Genomic DNA, 20,489 nt, shown 5'->3' with positions numbered 1-20,489 from the left:
AATCCATTTGTTAATATGTTTAATCAATTTTTTTAATATGTTTGGACATAATTTTGTGTTGTCAATATGTAAATAACCACCTTACAATGATAACAGTCCACACACTCTTTTTGTTTTAAACCCCATAAATCATAAGCAGTGTCTCCGTACAAACGGATTTGAGAATGTGCGATGTGTGACATCACACTTGTATAAGCCCCACCCATCATTGTTGACGGACACTGGAGTTTTGGCATAGACTTTGCCCTGAGCAGCTTTTATTAACTCTGAGGACCAGGTGGATTCATTTTACAGTAGCTATAATGGATCTCTATACAGCATATATTTCCTTGTTTGGCGGGTATCTTGTCATATTTGCCACATGAGCACCTGTATTAAAACATGCGTGGTGTTTATTTGTAGTGCATATCCATACCTGTTATCCCTCCCATTTTTCCAGGGATTCTTTCGTATTTTACAATTGTATCCCGTTATCATCCTGTAAAGGTATTTTCCCGGTTTTTAAAATCTTTCTATGAAGGGTGGCAATAAACATCAAACAGCCGATCCTTTATATACGAAACCAGTACCACCAAACCCACTAGGGGACACCTCTTGCTCTTAAATGTGAATCTGTTTTGTGCTTTCCTGTTATTTAAGCATGAAAACACTTTTAAGTAAAAATAAAAATGGTTGGATTCCCTTCATTTCCATTACAGGCTCCATCGCCCCCCTATGCAATCCTTAAAACATTCAGTTCACGTAGCAGTGCGTGACTGTCAGATGCGCTCTGTTGTGATAAATAGATGCTGCTTTCAAAACGGATTCTGTAATGTTACATGCAATTTGAGTGAAAATGGACACTCTGGGTTTTGGGTGCGTGTTTGAACAGACTTATAATAATAATAATAGCAATAATAATAATAATAATAATAATAATAATAATAATAATAACAACCTGTAAACATGCTAACCTTGCTGGGTTTTCTTTTAAACACAACAAATTCAGTCTTAAATGAGCATAAACAGTAAAGCAATTGAATGTTTTCATTATAGATGTGTGCATTTTTAAAGTGACACCTCTGTTATTTAATGTAATCAAACGAAAACTAAACGAGTCATTCACTGCTCTTTAATCAGAATGTTTAAATTATACAGTGAAGAAAAGGTTAATGAGATTAATGAGATTGAACTTGATTCAATTTCTTTATAATAGCTATTAATTTTAATAGATTTAATTTTATTTAATTTATCAAATGCCATTGTATGCTATTCTATACTTTTGTAAATAATAATTCATAATAATATGCCTTATTTTCACATCCCAATGTTGACAGGTATGCATATCTAACTTTGTAATACTGTTTGTATGTGGCTGTCGCAAAAAGATTGAATCAACTCCTCAAAAACTAAATATAGTTATCAAATAACAATTCCAAATATTTTTTACTGAGTCGCTGTCTGTCATTGTGCTTGTCCTGACATACGTTATCAGAAGTGGACATGTGCAAACACCACTCTGTTTCGAACACAGAGCAGGGAGAACCAGTTCATTTGCATTGAAAGACGCACACACAGAAACAGCACATTTTTTTACTCTGACCTAGAAATTGACATTTTGAACAAAGTAGAATGAATTATATCTAGTTTTTATAGCTCAAACTTCATAGGCATATCCAAAGACTTTTATTAAATCTGGCAAAAAGGGGCATAATAGGTGGCCTTTAATATACCACAAGATTAGTATTAGGGTTTGGTTTATGGTAGGGATGCTCCTATCAGGATTTTTGCCGCCGATACCAAGTACTGATTCCTTGTTGCGGTGATCAGCAGATACAGAGTACAGAATCTGATGCTTCAAGCTTTATCATGCATAAAGCACATTTTTCCTCCAAGTATGATACTCAAGTAGAGATCTCACCTTAACTAAGAGAGTAAATAAGAAATGTTTCATATAATCCCTTAAACACATCTCTTACTGTGGACATGTCATGGTCAGAAGCAGCTTTACAGAACAAAATAGATCAAAGAGATTAAAAAAAAAACTGCTAAGAGAAATGATTGATAATGCACTTTAGAAACATTGCAAATGTTGGAATGATCATTTAACACGTCTCACTAAAGAAAAAGTTTGGAGTGCATTTTTGATGCACACCTATAAGTCTAAAACGTCTTTAATAAAAGGATATAGACCTATAAACTACTGTTTATTGCAAAAAGTTATATTGTTATATTATATTATGAAATATAACAAGTAAAACAAATTATATATATATATATATATATTTTATTTCCAGCCAGGTTTTAATGAACTTACAACATTGTCATAAACAGAAATTTCAGTTCTTATTTGTAAAAGGGCCAAAATACATGCAATGCCGTTCAAATATTTTGCTCATCTCCAACTATCTTTACTGCTCTATTCATTTAACCTAACAACTGTAATGCTTAGAACATCGATGTGCCTCTCGCGATCTGTTCTCTTGCTCGTTCACTCTCATCGCTATGGTTTGCGATTGTCACAGAGCCACTATAAATGTGCAGGAACCTCGCAAAGCTTCCAGCAGAGGTCATAGGATTGGTTGAGACACTAGATAGCGGTGATCACTCTACATCACAGCAGCTCAAAACACTGGATGGTTGCAACAAAGAGACCATCACTGATGCGAAATGCGCCAATAAACTGTATAAACACATCTGTATATATTTTAGCTGCTATATTTTATGCCCCACACATCTTTTATCTCCTCACGTGTTGTAGCGCTGTCGGGTGCGCACATGCATCTCCTCTGTGTGTAAACTCTTAAACAAACACTTGTGATCGGTTCAGAAGATCGTCCAAATTGGCGAGTACAGATCGAGTCATAAAATATGATTATCGGCCGATACCGATCTCCGGCAGGTCATTCAGAGCATCCCTAGTTTTTGGGTTATTCATGTATTTATGCATAATTTACTGTTATTGAAGCAAGTACATGTGGTGTTACATACTGTAAAATAGTGTTAGCGGAATGTCATGTAGGTTTTGACACAGTTTCTCATTACAAATACCTATGACCATGACACCAACACTTTGTTTTTTGGTATTAAAGTGAATTAAGTTATTAGTAAAGTGAATTTTTCTTATTTTTCCTAATAGGTCTGCTGCAGTATGGCCGAAACTGGTCAGCTATTGCCAAGATGGTGGGCTCCAAAACAGTTTCCCAGTGCAAGAACTTCTACTTTAACTACAAGAAGAGACAGAAACTGGATGAGATTCTGCAACAGCATAAAATAAAATCGGTCCGTCGGCAGACACGTTTCTTAGAGCATGGAATTAATTATTTACAATTGTGAGTAGTATTAGTTTCATGCTGTTGTGTCTTTTTGTGTGTGTGCGTGTGCTTGCTGCAGGAGAAAGAGCGTAAAGCCAGACGTAAAGGGAAAGCTCCTCAAAACGAAGAGGCCAGCGCTCCATCTGCTGCAGAGGAAGAGGAGATGGAAGGATCGGGAGTCAGTGGTAATGAAGAGGAGGCTCAGGAGGATGGAGAAGGTACGAGCAATACACACAAACACTTCATTTCACACTCACACAGCAACACCATCGTGCTATAACTTGTAAAACAAATATGAGCATTCGTCAAGTTTGTTGCACATTATTCAACGACTCTGTGGTGTAATGGAAGCAATGAAACTCAATGTTATGATCGCAGAAACAAATTAGCAGTTTGGTAATTGTTATCAAACGTAGCTATGAAACGAGTTCCACTGAAACTAAACACCGCCGAGCGTTTGCGGCTGCCAGGAAATCCCACAGCAGCTCGAATCAAATAGCAGAGAGCTCTTCTCAGAATATCGGGAACACGTGGCCCAGACTCACCTATGACCTCACCCGGGATACAACCCTGACCTACTTTTGTCAAGTTCTGAGAAAGAGGTGACACTCTCGGTTCTAGCGTGAATCACTTTTTCAGAGTTTTGTAAAGTGGTTTTGTCATTGAGTTTCAGTTAGCACTGTCTGGCTGTCAAAGTCTATGTCGTGCTGCGGACGTAGCTTTGGAGCTGTACGTCTGCCAGGCAGCTATAAAATAAAAGTGCTGTGTGTTTGACTATCAGGTGTGGCTTGCCGATAAATGACTTTCGTAATAAAGCCACATTTATCAGGTCAAAGCTTGTGAAATAAAGCCAGCAAGGGAAGTGCTTATTATGTTATGGTTATTGTGTAATTACATCCAGCTGGGAGAGCGCACACTCAACGGCTGGGGTTTGTTATGCCAGTGGGAAAATGAGGCTTATCATAATCCCCTGCTGTGTATTTACTAGTTATGTTTACTTTTTGATTTGACAAAAGGACATGTTAGATTTAGATAAGAGTCATTCTTCATTTGGGAGCTTTTCTGTGCTCTAGGATGATTTTACAAATATTTTATTTATTTATTTATTTTAGTATAATTTTTTTAAATATATGTTAAACTAGCCTATGCTTTTTCTTTTGTATGTTTAATGCCTTTTTTGGAAGTTAAAATGGTTCTTTTGTTTGAATTTCACTATTTTGGGCTTTTGTACTTCCTCTTTTGTTTGTTAAATAAGTTTTATCACAGATTCAGAAAGAAAATGATTTTATGTTTTACATATTTGTCCACATGTAACATAGGCAAAGCAAAGAAAAAGAAAGAAAAGGAAAAACAATATGAAAATCATAATAATAAATAAAAACCCATCCACATAACAAGCCAACTTGTTTTCAAAGACCTGTTTAAACAACAGAGTATGATGACAAAGCATATTAAAACATAACCGAATTGATGCCTTATTCCACAAGATGTTTATTTCAAGGTAACAGATAAAAGGATTCCAAAGTTTTCTTTTCAAATAGCATCTAATTCGGTAATACTAAGGTCATTTCTCCAAGCCACAGTTGTAGGGCAGTGGTTCTCAAACTTTTTTTCACCAAGTACCACCTCAGAAAAAATTGTCTCTATTGAAATACAGTAGTGTAGGCCTAATTAAGCAGCTACAGCAATGCACAGTTCAAAAACGAGGCAGATTAATTACTATTAATAAGAATATGTATTATTGTCAGCTACTTTAAACATTATAAATAGCTTGAACATTAACTTTACTTGCAAACCAAAAGAAAAATCCTAAAAAAACAACAAAAAAATTCGCCATTTAAATTAAAATGTGCTTTTAAATGTTAATTAAAAATGGCACTGTTCTTAAAAAGTAAACTGCCGTACTTGTAAAGTATTAATGTATAGTAGCCTATTCATCTAAACCTGGGAATGTTGCTTGGACCTAAATATAGGCTCATAGGTCATACATACATACATACATGGATACATACATACATACATACATACATACATACGTACGTACGTACGTACGTACATACGTACATACATACATACATACATACATATACAATTTCATTTTAATCTTTTATTATTCAGCGATTCTTCAGCGAGGTACCTCTAGAAGGAAGCCAGCGTACCACTAGAACCACTGATGTAGGGGATTCCTTTTTTCAGTAGCAGTAGTAGCAGTAGCTTCTTGGCAGTAGTTAAACAGTATGAGAACAATTTATGTTGTGTATTTGACAACAAATGCGTTTGTTCAGAGAATTCCAGAGTTAAAAGCATAGGATCCGGTTCTAATTGCAACTTCAACACCACGAAAAGCACTTCAATTTAAAAAAAATCAAAAATTCCATTTCAATAATTCTGTATATTAGAACAAAAAATAAAACTGTAAGATAGATCCACATCTGATGAATGAAATTTGTCCCAAAGAGGTGAATATTTTGGAAGATTCTATATATTTTTTTCTTTGGATAATGTAGCCTATGAATTATTTTAAGGAGTAACAGATTGTAGTTGTTCCTAAATTATTGATAATGCTTTTTTACTTCCTTTACACCAATCAGGGCATTTGTCAATGATTGAAGGGGATGTACTATCCAATGAAGAGATATTGGCATGTATGTAGTTTCTAATCTGTAAAAAATCTGAAGAAAAAAAAAAAATGATTCTGAGGGAATTTAAATTTCTGTTGTAATTGGTTAACTGAAGCTACAGTAGATTTCCATCAGCGAAAAGGTCCCCTACAGTATGTGCGTACTTCCTCTTTTGTAATTTACAAAGTTAAGTCATTTTGTTTTGAAAGTATTATACAGTTGAAGTCAGAATTATTAGCCCCCCTGTTTATTTTTTTCCCTAATTTTTGTTTAACGGAGAGATGTTTTCAACACATTTCTAAATATAATAGTTTTAATTACTCATTTCTAATAACTGATTTATTTTATCTTTGCCATGATGACAGTAAATAATATTTGACTAGATATTTTTCAAGACACTTCTATACAGCTTAAAGTGACATTTAAAGGCTTAACTAGGTTAATTAGGTTAACTAGGCAGGTTAGGGTAATTAGCCAAGTTATTGTATAACGATGGTTTGTTCTGTAGACTATTGAAAAAAATATAGCTTAAGGGGACTAATAATTTTGACCTTAAAATGTTTTTTTTTTAATTAAACTGCTTTTATTCTAGCTGAAATAAAATAAATAAGACTTTCTCCAGAAGAAATAATATTATCAGACATACTGTGAAAATTTCCTTGCTCTGTCAAACATCATTTGGGAAATATTTAAAAAATTTAAAAAAATTCAAAGGGGGCTAATAATTCTGACTTCAGCTGTATATTATTTATTTTGTAGTATTTATGTGTTTGCATATTTATTTTTGTATTACATCATAGAGTCGCTTCACTCATATGCTGCTTTCATTTTGTTCACGCTAACCATTTTAGAGAGAAATTGTTAGATTATTTATGGACATGAGAAGTCAAAGGAAGTCACATCTCTGTCATGACAGTAGAATGACCATTCAGAGTCCTTAACTTCTCAATGTTTTTTCATTGTGGTCTTACTGTCTGATTATTATTATCATTATGTGTCATTACTATTGTTGGGGTAACGCATTACAAGTAAATAATAATATTACTTTTCTAAGTAAAGAGTAAAGTAACGCATTACTTTTCAAAATTAAGTCATAATATTTGAGTTACTTTTTAAAAAATGTAATGTGAGTTTTTAGTTTAGTCGCATTGAATCCCGCACGCAATGAGATTGCAAGAACAGTCAAAAAAGGAAGATGGCAGAGCCTTACATTTCTGCGATGGAAATATTCTTATTATTTTGAACACATGGAAGAAAATGAAAAGAGGATTATCTGAATGGACGGTGCTTTTATTTTTTAATGCGCCAAAAAGTACAAAAGTAGCAAACGCATTGCTTTAAACTTTCATTAATCTGTATATACGGCATGTCTAGCTCTGGGTTCATGAAGTTCTCCAAAGATAATATTATCTTACATTATTTTTGTGTGTGTGTGTGTGTTTGTGTGTGTCTGTGCGTGCGTGCGTGCCTGTGTGTGAGATTATTTTTTTATTTATTTATGAATTTTTTTAAAGGTAAATGTAGGTTATACAGTGTGTTTTTAATTGCAGAGCTCCTCTATTAAAAAAAAAAGAAGGAAAAAAAAATCCCCTGCAAGTTCTGAAAGAGATCAAGCCTCAGGCAGGTCAGAAAAAGTAATGCAAAAGTAACTCAAAAATAACGTAACGCATTACTTAAACATAAAACATAAAAAGTAACTAAGTAACGCAACTAGACTAAACTTTTTGGTGAGTTACTGCCACTTCTCACTCCAGTCGGTGACGTCGCGAATCAATATTGGGCTGACACCGTAGACTGTAAAATATATGGACGGAGTATCCGTGACGTCACCCATAGGTTTCTGAAGAGCGCAAAAGAAGCCACAAGTAGGCGCGGCCAACCGTCGCCATTTTGTTCGCGCGTCATCGCACCCACGGCGGGATACCAAACAAGGGCAAATAGGCGGAGAGTGGGCGGAGCTTGCTTAGACATGGCAGACAGACTTTACTTTGGGAGAAACGCTTGATACTTTATTACCTGCGACTCGTTTGTGTTCTGACCACATGTGCTTGGCTGTACACTATATCAGTAAAGTGATTAGACTTTCAAAAACACTGTTGTAATACATTGAGCCACTAAACATTGCTCTTATGACGTTTTTCTACAGGAGGTAAACGCGAAATACTTCCAAACACTTCAGATATAGTGTGTGTTAGTAAATGCAAGACTATTGATAAAATCCAGCACAACACTGTATGATAACGCTTCAGATGACTGTTCTAGAGCCTACAGCTAATCATTTTGTCACATTCTGGAGTGCTTTACGGGTCTAAAGAAAAATATTAATGATAAATGATCTTAAATCAAACAAATACATTTATAGAAATGGTATACAAGTATATAACTTTACTCACATGGGAAACGAGGCCACATGAATGGTTTGTGAGCACAATTAAGTGCACACAGCATCCCATATCATCTGATAATTGTAAGAAATAAGTCCAAAAGGCAGCTGACTGTGTAAAGCCACATAAAACAGAACAAAAAAACGATGAATATGCCGAGATCAGTGGCTAATCTGCCGGATACAGCTGAGGTGAAGTGACGGCGACCAGCGAGACCTAGCTGTCACTCAAGTGGCCACGCCCTTAATTATGCAAACTTAATATAACCTAATATAAAGGAAATGGATGAGTTATAAAAAAATTCACCCCCCTCACAGTTGTCATGGAGGGTAATAATAGCTATATGAACCAAAATCGTTCTTTGTACCAGGCTGTAAACACCTTTTTTTCTGCTGTAAAGTTGGCCATTCTAACAGTGGGCTCAATTGCACTTTGCTCTATTATGGAGCCAGGACTAGCGGAATTTTGATGAATTGCAGTTTCAGTTACTTCCGTATTGGCCTCCTGAGGGAGAGCGGGAGGTTGCCGCTTGGCTGACACGAGTGCACTTACATTAAAAAAATAATATAGCAGTTTAATGTCAATACAGTATTTAAAATACTGTCTTGTTTTTGAACAATACTTTAGGGAAGTATTTGATTTAATTTGCTGTGGTATTTTTACAGTTCCAATACAAATATATTTCCTTTTACTAGACATTACTATAGTATTTTAAATGTGCAACACAGGATTTCTTGAATTCTTTGTTTTGCTGTCTAGTACACTCCTTGTTCTGTTTGCTACAGCATATTATTTGCCGTAAATAACTGAACTTAACAATTTTGCCGCATGTGTTTTATTGGCAGTTTTATTGAACACTAAGACAGAACTGACTTGGATTGAAGTTGGAAAAAAATAGCTTAGATGTAGCTACTTTTACCATGTAGCTTTTAGCTTAGCTTGCTACATTTCCCAGGGGGTAGCTTTAAGTGTATTTAAGATTCATTTTAAGTAGATTAACTAATAGCTAGGGCCAGACAGAATCTGCGGATGTTTTTTTGCTATTTCTGCTGAGAATCTTGGTAAAAATCTGTGGATTTCTGCGGAATTATTTTGGGAGTATCATAACTAAAACCTTAATATGTGAAATAAGAAATAATATCTTTTTAACTTTTATTTAATGTTTAAAATGCAAATCCAATTAGATTCACTTTATTTGGTAAACAAAGCAAGTCTCTCATATAATATCTCTACTAAAAGACAGAAAATATTACTGTACAAACTGTGTTGTACCAAAATTAGATGAACATTTTCATATTAGTCAATAATATTACTGGAATTAAAAATACTGAATAAGTATAGACTTACACACATTTACTCAAGCAAATAAACTGAATTAATGATGGGCTAAAAATCTGTAGAAATCTGCAGAAAATCTGCGGAAATCTGCGGAAAATGTGCTGAATTCTGCGCGCGCAGATTCCGTGTGGGCCTACTAATAGCTTAGCTCACTACATTTTCCAAGTAGCTTGCCCAACACTGCAAATAATGCCTGTTGCAAATTTAGCAAATGTTTGCAAGTAGAAATCATGGATTGGTTAATCAGGGTCTCAAAAACATTCAATTGTACACAGCGTTGACCCCAAACTTTTGAGCGTTGCTGTATAAAAACAAATTTTTAAGCGCATGTACTCCTGACTCAATAATGAATTCCCCATCAAAACAAATAATCAAGCAAACCGCACACACCAGATCAGCTGGCATCAGCGTTCTGCCCTGTTGTGACGTTTCCCATCACCTCTTTATTTCAGGTGGAGCCAATAACAGCTCAGACACAGAGAGCCTCCCTTCCCCACGCTCCTCAGATGACAGCAAGGTCAAAGAAGAGGGCTCTGCCCGGCCCAAAACTGCACCCAACGCCACTTCCTCCTCTTCCTCTACGGACAAGGACATGGCAGCTGCAGAGACTGGGATGGACGAGAAGCCAAAAGTGGAGAAGGGAGAAGGGGAGCAGGCAGGAGTGAAGCAGGAGGTGAAGACCGAGCCAGGAGAAGGCGCTTCAGAGTCGGCCGGGGAGGATAAGAAGCCTCCTGCCCTGGAGGTGGAGGAGGGCAAGAAAGAGGTCAAGAAGAAAGAGCACGGGGGAAAGAGTGGAGCACACGACAGCGACTCCAGCGCCACATGCAGCGCCGATGAGGTGGAGGAGACGGAGAGCTCAGAGAAGAGCAGGTGAGATTGTGCACATGTGTGTGTGTTGATTGGTTACTTGGGTGGGGTCTGATGTGGTTAAGAAGGCTGGGATTGTTGATCTGTCCTGTAGGATTTTTTTCCATGACAGCAAACACTGTATATGTTGGCTGAGTCGGGGGAAACATTAGCTTGTGAGCTTGCCAAACATATCAGAGCGAGAAGTGTGTGTGTGTGTCTGTCTGGATCCATCTTTTGTGTATTTTGCGTTTTACATTTCCATAAGACTGCAAGTGGAAAGGCTGTGTTTGTTTATGTGTGGCGGGATGATGATTAAGTGTGTGTGTTTGTGGTTTTGTGGCATTAATGGGCTGTTTACAAAGAGCGTAAATAAGAGAGAATGAGCCTCTGACCATATTAAGCAATAACTCTTCTCTCTCTTTTCACAATGACGTCTCCTAGGCCGAGCTTGTTGAATTTCAGCCACGATGGAGTAATCTCTTCTCAAGCTCAGAAACCACTGGACCTCAAACAGCTCAAGCAGAGAGCGGCCGCCATACCTCCCATAGTGAGTACCCACCTACTATAAACCAAAACTAAATCAGAACTGCTTTACGTTTTGTTTTCAGCCACTTGTGATTTGAATTTCATGAGATTTTCATGTTAACAACCTGCATATCTGGCCATATTATACAGATTAGCATCTTCTCTCCATGTTGCCATGGCTACTAAGACTGTTTTTAATCCCATGAGATGCTAGTTTTCCACTCTGCTCTTAGCTATTCAGACGCTCATCATGAGCTAACAGCCGGACTGAGCTCTGGCAGAAGAGAGGTGTGGAAACTGATATGTGCTGTTTGGAGAGGAGCTCACATTTTTCCTTGCAGTCTTCTTAATGAAGACATATCATTTTTTCCTCAGAGGTTTCTTGCACTGAAAATAATGTAGGTTTACTTGACACTGTTGCTGTTCATTTAAGACTGTGTTTACATTGGGCTAGCTTTTTTATGTGAATCAATCTTATTTAAAACCTCTTAAGGCCCAAGCTGTTTTTTACTTGCATTTTTTAATTTCTCTTTGCTGTTTGGGCTTATTGGAACCTAATTAGAATAAAACCTAAGGATAATCTTTTGAAATGATGTACTTTTAGAGAAAAATTATGTCCATATACGTAGACTCGTGGTCCAAATTTACATAAAGCACTTTTTCCTGACAGTTTTTTTATGCATATATAACATATAATTTGTTTTGAACATGTTTTGACTCTCAGAGAGTAAAAACAGCATTTTTTGCTGATTTTGGACAGTTTAAAATAGGGTTTGGGACAGCATTCATATGCTGCAAAACTGTTGCAGGATGTCACTGTATGTCTGTAACAAAATATAAAACATAGTATTATTACTAAACATGGTAAAGTATTTTAAATAGCCACTTAAGAGCTAAAATGTGCTGTCCACGTATGTGGCCACTAAGCCCCAGGAGGTTAAGTATGTATTGTCTATGATAATATGATCATAAGGGTTATTTTAAAGCAGGGGTGCCCAAACTTTTTCGTATGAAGGGCCAACAACCAAATATCATTAGCTACGTTTCCTTCCACCTATTTTTATGCGCATTTTGGGTGTTCGCATAAAAAACTAGTTGGATACGCCAAGATGTGCTTAAATTTGGAAAATGTGCAAAAAAAACATGCGCGTAACTGAGTAGGATAAACTTTTTATTCGATAAGAAAAGATACGCATTAACTACGTTGGAAACACTTTTACCGAACTGATTTTGTTATAAGAGATCATGTAATGATAAAAATGTGCGTGAATAGACAAACCAGCAGGCTGAGCACATTGTAAAACATCTGAAATGTTGTTTTGGTCATTCTAAAACGCCTTCACCATTTCAGTATTAGTGTTACTATATTATTAATGACCTCCAGAACTGTCAAGGGGGTCTGTGTTCCGTGTCTCATGCCTTCAAACGTCAGGATCCTTCAAACGTCAGGAACGTGTCAGGATTGCCTTCTGAGGGTCAAGTCATTATTAAATGAAGAAAAGATTCACGCAGTAGTGAAATAGTAGGTAGGCAAATTTTGTTTTTACTGTTGATACTTGCCGCCAGTTAATCAGGAAGTGACGATTTTGTTCGCTTTGAGTCGTTGGATGGAAACGCTGCTTTATTCGTACATCTTTTTTGCGATAATCCAGTTTTGCACATAAAGTTAATTCGCATTTTTGGATGGAAACATAGCCACTGAGAGCTGTGGGCCGAAGATACAGTATATACTGTATTTAGACCAAACTATATTACATTAAAGTTGCCATGGGTACTTTCCTATTTTTTTAACAATATTAAAAAATAAATGGAAAACTTTACATTGAATCCTATTAACCAATGCAGCATAACTTTTTAAATTATAAGTTATTCCAAAAAAAAAACCCCGTAAAAAAATCATATTTCTAACACAGTGGAGTTCCATGCTGAATGCGTAGAATGAGTAGAAAGGAAGACAGAGTCTAGAGAAATGGACTGATGTTCATTTAATGCATGTTTACATAGAAAAACTATTAAAAACATGGTATAACAGAACTTTATGATTATTTAAATTAGACTGCATTCTTGGTGTTATCCTGTTGTATGGTCAGTCTTTACCTATAAATTTATATCTTATTATTATTGTGACGTGTGCATATACAAAAAAATTATGTATATATAATGTTTGTGTATATGTGTGTGTGTGTGTATATATATATATATATATATATATATATATATATATATATATATATATATATATATATATATATATATATATATATATATATATATATATATATATATATATATATATTTAATGTAGCCTAACAGTTGTGTCATCCTTATAGACAAAATGTGCCCCCAAAAATTTTAATGTTTTAAGCCTGAGCACTCATTGCTAACGTGCTTATAGATTTGATGTTGCGACCACTGCGCCATTGAATTATTTAAGACAGCTCTTCCTGTCAATTCCCTATTTCATCATATTTTCATTAACTACATTAAAACAAGGAAGTAGTAATGTATAATAAGCAATATCTATCTGTTTGTGTAGTTGCCAGAAGTGTCAGGACGTGATAGCCGGCCTGGTTTGCCAGGGAAGCAGGCTATGCCGGACGCTCTTGCATTGTACCAGCAGCAGATTACCATGGCACATGAGTCCTCTCAGGAGGCCAAACAGCAGCAACAACAGCCAACCAAATCACAGCATTACCCTACGGCAGGGGACTCCAGCAGCCCTCGGGTCAGGACTCGCAGCCCTGGTATCTCTGACAGAGAGAGAGAAGGTAAGCTGATCTCTGTTCTTTACCGTTTTTGTCTTCTTTCAGTACATTTCTCTCCCCAGCTTTCTCAAGCACCCTGGATTTCCACACCAGCAAGTTCTGATGTGTGTGTATGTGCTGTGCTGTGAATGAAGCTGACTGGATTCTACCTACACAGTCAGTTAGTGAACAACTACCAATCCCCAGTTCACTTTGGTATTAAGGTGCATCTTACTAAAAAGATTAGAACACTGGGTCTAGATAGGCGTTTCTTTCGTCTGCTTGTGATCTGATCGACCAAAATGCATCTTAGTACCTGGTGTAAACAGGGCCTTGCATGTGCAAATCTAAAACTGATGCCGACTCTTTAATGCGCAGATGTACAATAAAAAGTGTTGACGTTTTTCAGACAAAAGGTGCAATTCTACAAATTTTCACAGAAAAATGCTGTTATTTTGATAGGAATCCATGCGTTTAGGGATTAACTGAGGGTGAAAGAGTAGGCAATCAATAGAGTATCTGCAGGGTCTTAAAAAGTTTCAAAAGCTAAATTTTAGGCTTAAATGTTGTTTTGTAGGTCTTTAATAATTTTAAACAGGTCTTAATTTTCCTATGTCCATTACACCCCTCCAATCACTAACATTCCATCTCAATAAAAAGTTTGAACAAAGGATTATTTATCAATGTTACTTCCCAACAATAACGTTTGTTTTTAATGGTTATTTAAATGTTTTAACTGGGCCATTAGAAAAATTCCTGAGCGTTTAGCCTTGTGTAAGTTATAAATTTCATTCATAATGGTCCTAAATTAAGTCCTAAGTCCTAAATTTGACTTAATATAAATCGAGTCTTGGAATTATAAGGTTCTATCTGCATTCCAAATGATTGTGAGATATTGAGCTTCAAAGATATTAAGCTTTTGGCATTCCATATAGCAAACAATATATGTGTGTGTAACAGTTCTCTTTTATATATTAACAAGACAGACCCTAAATGTACTCTAAATGTAAATTAACTAAATTCTCTTCAATTTGCAACTTGGGATAAACAAATCAGAGCAAATGCAGATAAAACCCTTCTAATTCTAAAGTCATTTTCCACTTGGAATTATAAAGTTCTATCTGGCAGATCATTCATTGAAGCATTACCTTTAAAGAAATACAATCAGTCTGCTTATTCATTTAATAACAAAATGGTGTAACAATATGCTCATGTTCGAGTTACATTTTTGCTTTCTATAATATTTATGTAACGTTTTAGGATGAATATTTTTTTCTTGTTTAAGTTAAGCATACAATGCTGTGCTAAATATTTTGTCCAGTGCAGATCTTAATTTTATGTAATTAATATGGTAATAGTTATTGTTGTAATCGAGACCCTATGAATTAAATTATTATTTGCCCTTCATGGCTTAATATCAGATTAAAAGACTTTAAAGAAAACAGACAATGAGCAAATGAGTTTACTAAACACCGAAAACTGTTTCACTGACTATTTATACACAAATTAAAATATTTCACATTTAATATAACATTTTTTGCAATAGAGCATTCCGGTGAAATGACAAAGAAAGCAGACCCTGATTGGCCCTCGCGCATGCATTTGAAATGCTGATTGGCTCACAGAAAGAATTTTATAGAGGCAAGCTAGAGTTTGACTTTAGATAAAATCTTTTTTGTTTTTCAAATAAGAAGTCTTAAAATGTGAACAAATGATAAAAAACAACAAATAATGTAAATAATTGTCATTTAATAAGAATATGTGAATAACACAAAGTCAGATAGAACCATATAATTTTAAGGTGACTACATTAGTAGTCATCAGTAGTTTTCATAATGATGATGCATTATTAACATAAACTCTTGTTTTTGCATATATTTAATTGTATCCCTTTACAAGTGAAGGCAATACAGTATTAATATAGACTCAACCTGATCATATCAGTAAATGGCTATTTTTTTATATGATAGGTTAATCATTGAATAATCTAGAGACCCTTTGAAAGGAGTAACAGATAATTTTTTTTCTACAAAGAGAGGGGGTCTCGTTTTTTTCTTTTCGGTTTTATTGCACACTGTTTAATGTGAATCCTCAAAACAAAAATGCCTCGTTGTTTAGCAAAGGTTGTTGTGGTTTGATTAAGTCTGGGCTCTCAGCACAAAGATAAGTCCCAAAACTGCTCCTTTTGAGTACATGGAGAGAAAAGAGAGTGTTTGGTCATGGCCATGTGATGAGCTGCAGTGTGTCTGTCCCTGCAGAGCTGGAGGGGAACGAGAGATGGCTTCAGGCTCTGCTACATGGATTACGTAGGTTTACACATTTACACACGCATACCCGCACACTATTGGAGCAGCCTCTAATCAAGCGTGTTGATTTCTGGGAGTGTGAATGACTTGCAGATGTGTTTGCATGCCGCTACGCTCACAGATTTCAGCTTACAGAGTGCCGATGAGCCTGGTGATTTGTAGACTTTTGGAGTCTGAATAACAGCTGTCTGCGTGTTTTCACATACTACTTTTCATACAGGGGTTGTGTTGATTTGAGCTTTGACATCTTTACCTTTGGCAAAACAAACAAAACAAGGTGTGACATAGACTGAAATCCAGTCATCTGGTTGACAGTCACTTCTGTGTGCTTTGTTCATGTGCGCAGATAAATCCCGGGCGTTCTCTCCTCTTGCAGATGGCAAGAAGAATCCCGGGGCTGATGACATTCGGGCTTTAGGTCTAGGCCGGCCAGTGATGTCATCGTACCTCTCACCCAGAGACATGGCCAAATTCAGCCAAGAACAGCTGCTACACTACAATCCCTGTAAGAGAGCACTGCCTTGTCAATTGAATTAAACTGTTATATGGTCACACCCATCAATACTGATGATTGTACAAATAAATATAAGTGTGCATGTCACATATTATTCAGAGATTATGTAGAATAAGCTGTTTGGATTAACCATACAAGGAAAAATAGATATATTTATGTAGTTTGAAGCTTTATGTTGGAGAAATGATAAAGGATCACTTTTACAAACTCATTCACTGTTTTGTTTTTTAACACATTTTTACTGACCTTGCGTACCTTAAAGAGCCCATATTATACATGAAATAGGGTCATATTTAGGTTGTAAGGGTCTCCAACATCAGTCTAATATGCATGCAAGGTCAAAAAATACTTTCATGGTCTTATAATCTGCATTTAGTTTTACCTAATTATTCCAGCGACTCCCATATGAATCGTTCAGCGATTCATTTGTACCCAAACCCGTTCTCAGCGCAAAGCTAATCTGCGCTGATTATACCAATGACAGCCTGCTGCGATTTGGTCGACACGGACAAGGCTTCAGCGCAAGACAGAGTGAAATGCCCAGCTGCTAATCAACAATATAAAAGTAGTCACAGTGCATACACGCTTCATAGTGGATTTTGGCTGCCAGTGGGTGAATGTAAATACAGACGATGGACTAGAAAATACCAACGACTAACTATTTTATCAAGCAAAAAGTCCAAGAACTGGCGAGGAGATCTCCTAGCCCGTCACAGTCTACCTGCTCTTTTCTCACACACACACACACACACAGGGCCGGGGCATCGGCGACACCTCCCTCACCACCCGCGTCCTCAGTTATATCCGTGAATATACCCCCCACCCCCCACCCCCCATCGCAGGTTTCAAATCTCCCGGGTGCGCGCGCAACTACTTGTGTTTCGTAGCTGCGTCATCACGAAACACCTAATGACTCGTTATCAAGACGACTCGTTTGAAGCACTATGAGTCGACTCTTTGATAAATGAATCAATAGTTTTAAACACTGTACTCTTACAGATTTAAGCCTTAGCTGGATATTTCACTTCACTTAGAGCTGTGTTACACACTACATGGAAGGGCATTTTCAAAAACCCATAATATGGGCTCTTTAAATGAGTCCTATGGTGTGACACCGCAATATATTAAGAAAACCAACTCTTAACAATACACAAATAGTGGGAGAGCATCTTATATTCTTTGTTGGACACTTATCCTCAAATAGTGCTATTTATTTTATACGAAATAATGATTTTTTTTTATCATGACTTAGGGCTGGGCGATTAATCAAAAAGTAATTAAAATCAACATTCAGAACCTATAAAAGGATCAAATTTTTCCAGGTCAATTTTTTCAATTACTTTCCTTACCGTGTGTGGAGTAACATGACCCCGCTTTGTCAAAGCCAATTCATACTTATTATATTAGGATTTAGGGTGTTTTCACACCTGCCTTATTTACTTTGGTTGAATCGTACTAGAATTCGTTTTCCCTCTTGGTGTGGTTCTTTGGGCCGGTGTGAATGTAGCAACTGCTGGTGGACCAAAAAGCAACTGAACCCCAAATGAACCCTGGAGCAGTTCATTTGTGGTACCAAAATTTTCCGAACTAAAACAGACCCAACCGCAAAAAGTACTGCGCTTTTTTTTGGACTAATCCAACTGCCGTAGTCTAATACTCTGTTTCATCTTATGGGGTGTGGGGGAAAAATCTTTGTTGACAGTGCTTTACCAACAATTTTAAACACAGAGAGAGGGGGAAAACATTATCTGATGGATCAGTGGTAATATTTCCATAAGATGACCATGCCACAGTTTAGCTAAATAAATTTCACGCCTCCTCCTGAAGTGACTTGCGATGCCCCTTCGCCATTTGCAATGTATTAAAACATAGTTTTCCAGCTGCAGCTGCTCTTCATTCTCGAATTAATTGTAATCGAGTTAAAATGTTCAGTTAATTGAGATTTTGATTTTAGTTCAAATCAGCCAGCCCTATCATGACTTGTTGGTCATTTTCAATAATAGGGGTGTCACTAAAGGACAACAAAACCATTTTATAGTGGATACAATAATTTTTTTTTAGATAACTGGTACAGCTTTTTATGTAACTGGTACAGGTTCACAGGGGGCTTCAGTCATACAATCTTTAACTAATTAAAATTTTCTGTGGAACTGTGAAAAAAAAAACGTATTGGCATATAGCGTCATACCAGAGGACATGGTTTTAATCCAGGGGTTCCCAAACTTTTCAGCCCGCGACCCCCAAAATAACAATGCCAGTGACTCACAACCCCCAGATTGGTTATAAATATCCAAATGTTGCACACACAACAATAGGCCTATATAAACATAATATATAATATGTATACAAATGTAATTTATAAAGATATTTATGTATTTTTTAATACATAAATTTGTTTTTAATCGATTTGATTGCCATAAAGGTGTCAGAAAGTTTAACCTGGTGCTATAAAATCAATCTGGTTTAACCATTTGCTGCATTTTAAATGATGTCAATACTAATTATATACACTACCGGTCAAAAGTTTGGGCTCAGTAGGATTTTTAAATGTTTTAAAAGCTTATTTATTACATCAAAAATACAGTAAAATTGTGAAATGTTATTGCACTATAAAATAACATAGTTATTTATTTACATATTTTTTAATTTAATGATTTATTCCAGTGATTTTAAAGATGAATTTTCAGCTTTAGAGTGACATAATCCTTCAGAAATCACTTTAATATTAATTATTATTATTATTTTTATTATTATTATTATAATTATAATTAATGGTAATAGTAATACAAGCAATGACTGGAGTAATAATTTCATTTGAAAATATATACAATAAGCAATACAATATACAATAAGCAGTTATTTAAATTTTTTATAAATATTTAACAATTTAACTTTTTTTATTTAATAAATGCCGCCAGAATCATTTTCCTAAAAAAAAAAAAAAACGGGAAAAGAAAACTGACCTCAAACTTTTGACCGGTAGTGTAATATATTTGTTTTGTGACAGTGAAAATGCAATGTCATGTCAACATCCCAGATATATACATTTCTATTAATTTGTGTATCTCTTTTAGCGTTAGCTTCCACTTTACAGCCACAGGACAGAATGGCTGCAGTGCGGCCTCTCCATATTCCAGAACCCCCTCCTCTCATCTCCTCTGCCAAACCTGGTGGCTCCATCACACAGGTGAGAGCGTCACTTAATCTCGATATGCCTGTCTTCTTATGAATTAGTGCTTCTGTGACCGATCATCAATACTGTAGTGTTTTAATGTGCATAATTAAGGTGATGTTCATGTTGTATTAAACTGCAGGGTACTCCAGTGCAACTGCACAACCCATCCCATGGCTCTGAGCATGGGAAAGTCCCAGCTCCAGGATCACTGGCTCTCTCCTGGGTGGACCAGAGGAAAATGGGTAAGCGCGAGACTTGAGCCATCACAAGTCAGCTATCTGTTTTCCATATCCAACATCTCTTTCTGTCTCCTCAGGCGGGTTTCCAGTTGTTAAACAAGAGCAATTGTCTCCTCGTGGGGCCTCTTCCTCCTCCTCTCAGGCTGAGAATCTTTCCACACAGGACAGTTCTACGTCACGGGGTGAGTTTGGGCCAAATCATCATCCCTCATCTCAATTTAATCTTAGCCCAAAGAGATTAAAGTGGAGTAATAAAGTTCATGCACAAATAGATTGAAAACATCATTAACTCTCATGTCTCTCAGGCCCCATGCCAGCTGTTCAGGGTGGAAGCATCACAAAGGGCATCCCTGGCACACGTGTGCACCAGGATTCTCCCATATCATATCGAGGTGGCTCTATCACTCAGGTAAGAATCTCACCCACTGTAAAGGGTGTTTGCAATTGTTTTTAATGACTGATGAAAATGTTTATACACAATAAATATATTTTATTTCTGTG

The 20,489-nt window shown here is 36.3% G+C and overlaps 1 protein-coding gene across 5 annotated transcripts in view; it reads left to right on the top strand.

Moving 5' to 3' along the window:
- Window positions 1-20,489, top strand: part of ncor2 (nuclear receptor corepressor 2) — a 181,897-nt gene that overhangs the window by 140,530 nt on the left and 20,878 nt on the right. For 2 of the 5 annotated variants that reach the window (XM_056463317.1, XM_056463316.1), the window contains exons 18-28: window positions 3,119-3,261; window positions 3,373-3,511; window positions 10,089-10,506; window positions 10,927-11,032; window positions 13,547-13,778; window positions 16,013-16,060; window positions 16,407-16,565; window positions 19,649-19,761; window positions 19,889-19,991; window positions 20,066-20,170; window positions 20,294-20,397. In XM_056463317.1, the coding sequence (XP_056319292.1) occupies window positions 3,119-3,261; window positions 3,373-3,511; window positions 10,089-10,506; window positions 10,927-11,032; window positions 13,547-13,778; window positions 16,013-16,060; window positions 16,407-16,565; window positions 19,649-19,761; window positions 19,889-19,991; window positions 20,066-20,170; window positions 20,294-20,397 (1,670 nt within the window). The remainder of the gene's footprint in view (window positions 1-3,118; window positions 3,262-3,372; window positions 3,512-10,088; window positions 10,507-10,926; window positions 11,033-13,546; window positions 13,779-16,012; window positions 16,061-16,406; window positions 16,566-19,648; window positions 19,762-19,888; window positions 19,992-20,065; window positions 20,171-20,293; window positions 20,398-20,489) is intronic. The other 3 variants (XM_056463318.1, XM_056463320.1, XM_056463319.1) reach the window with 3 other exon arrangements.

Source organism: Danio aesculapii, chromosome 8 (genome assembly GCF_903798145.1).
Source record: "Danio aesculapii chromosome 8, fDanAes4.1, whole genome shotgun sequence".
Taxonomy (NCBI): Eukaryota; Metazoa; Chordata; class Actinopteri; order Cypriniformes; family Danionidae; genus Danio; species Danio aesculapii.
This window is presented reverse-complemented; position numbering and strand designations above follow the sequence as displayed.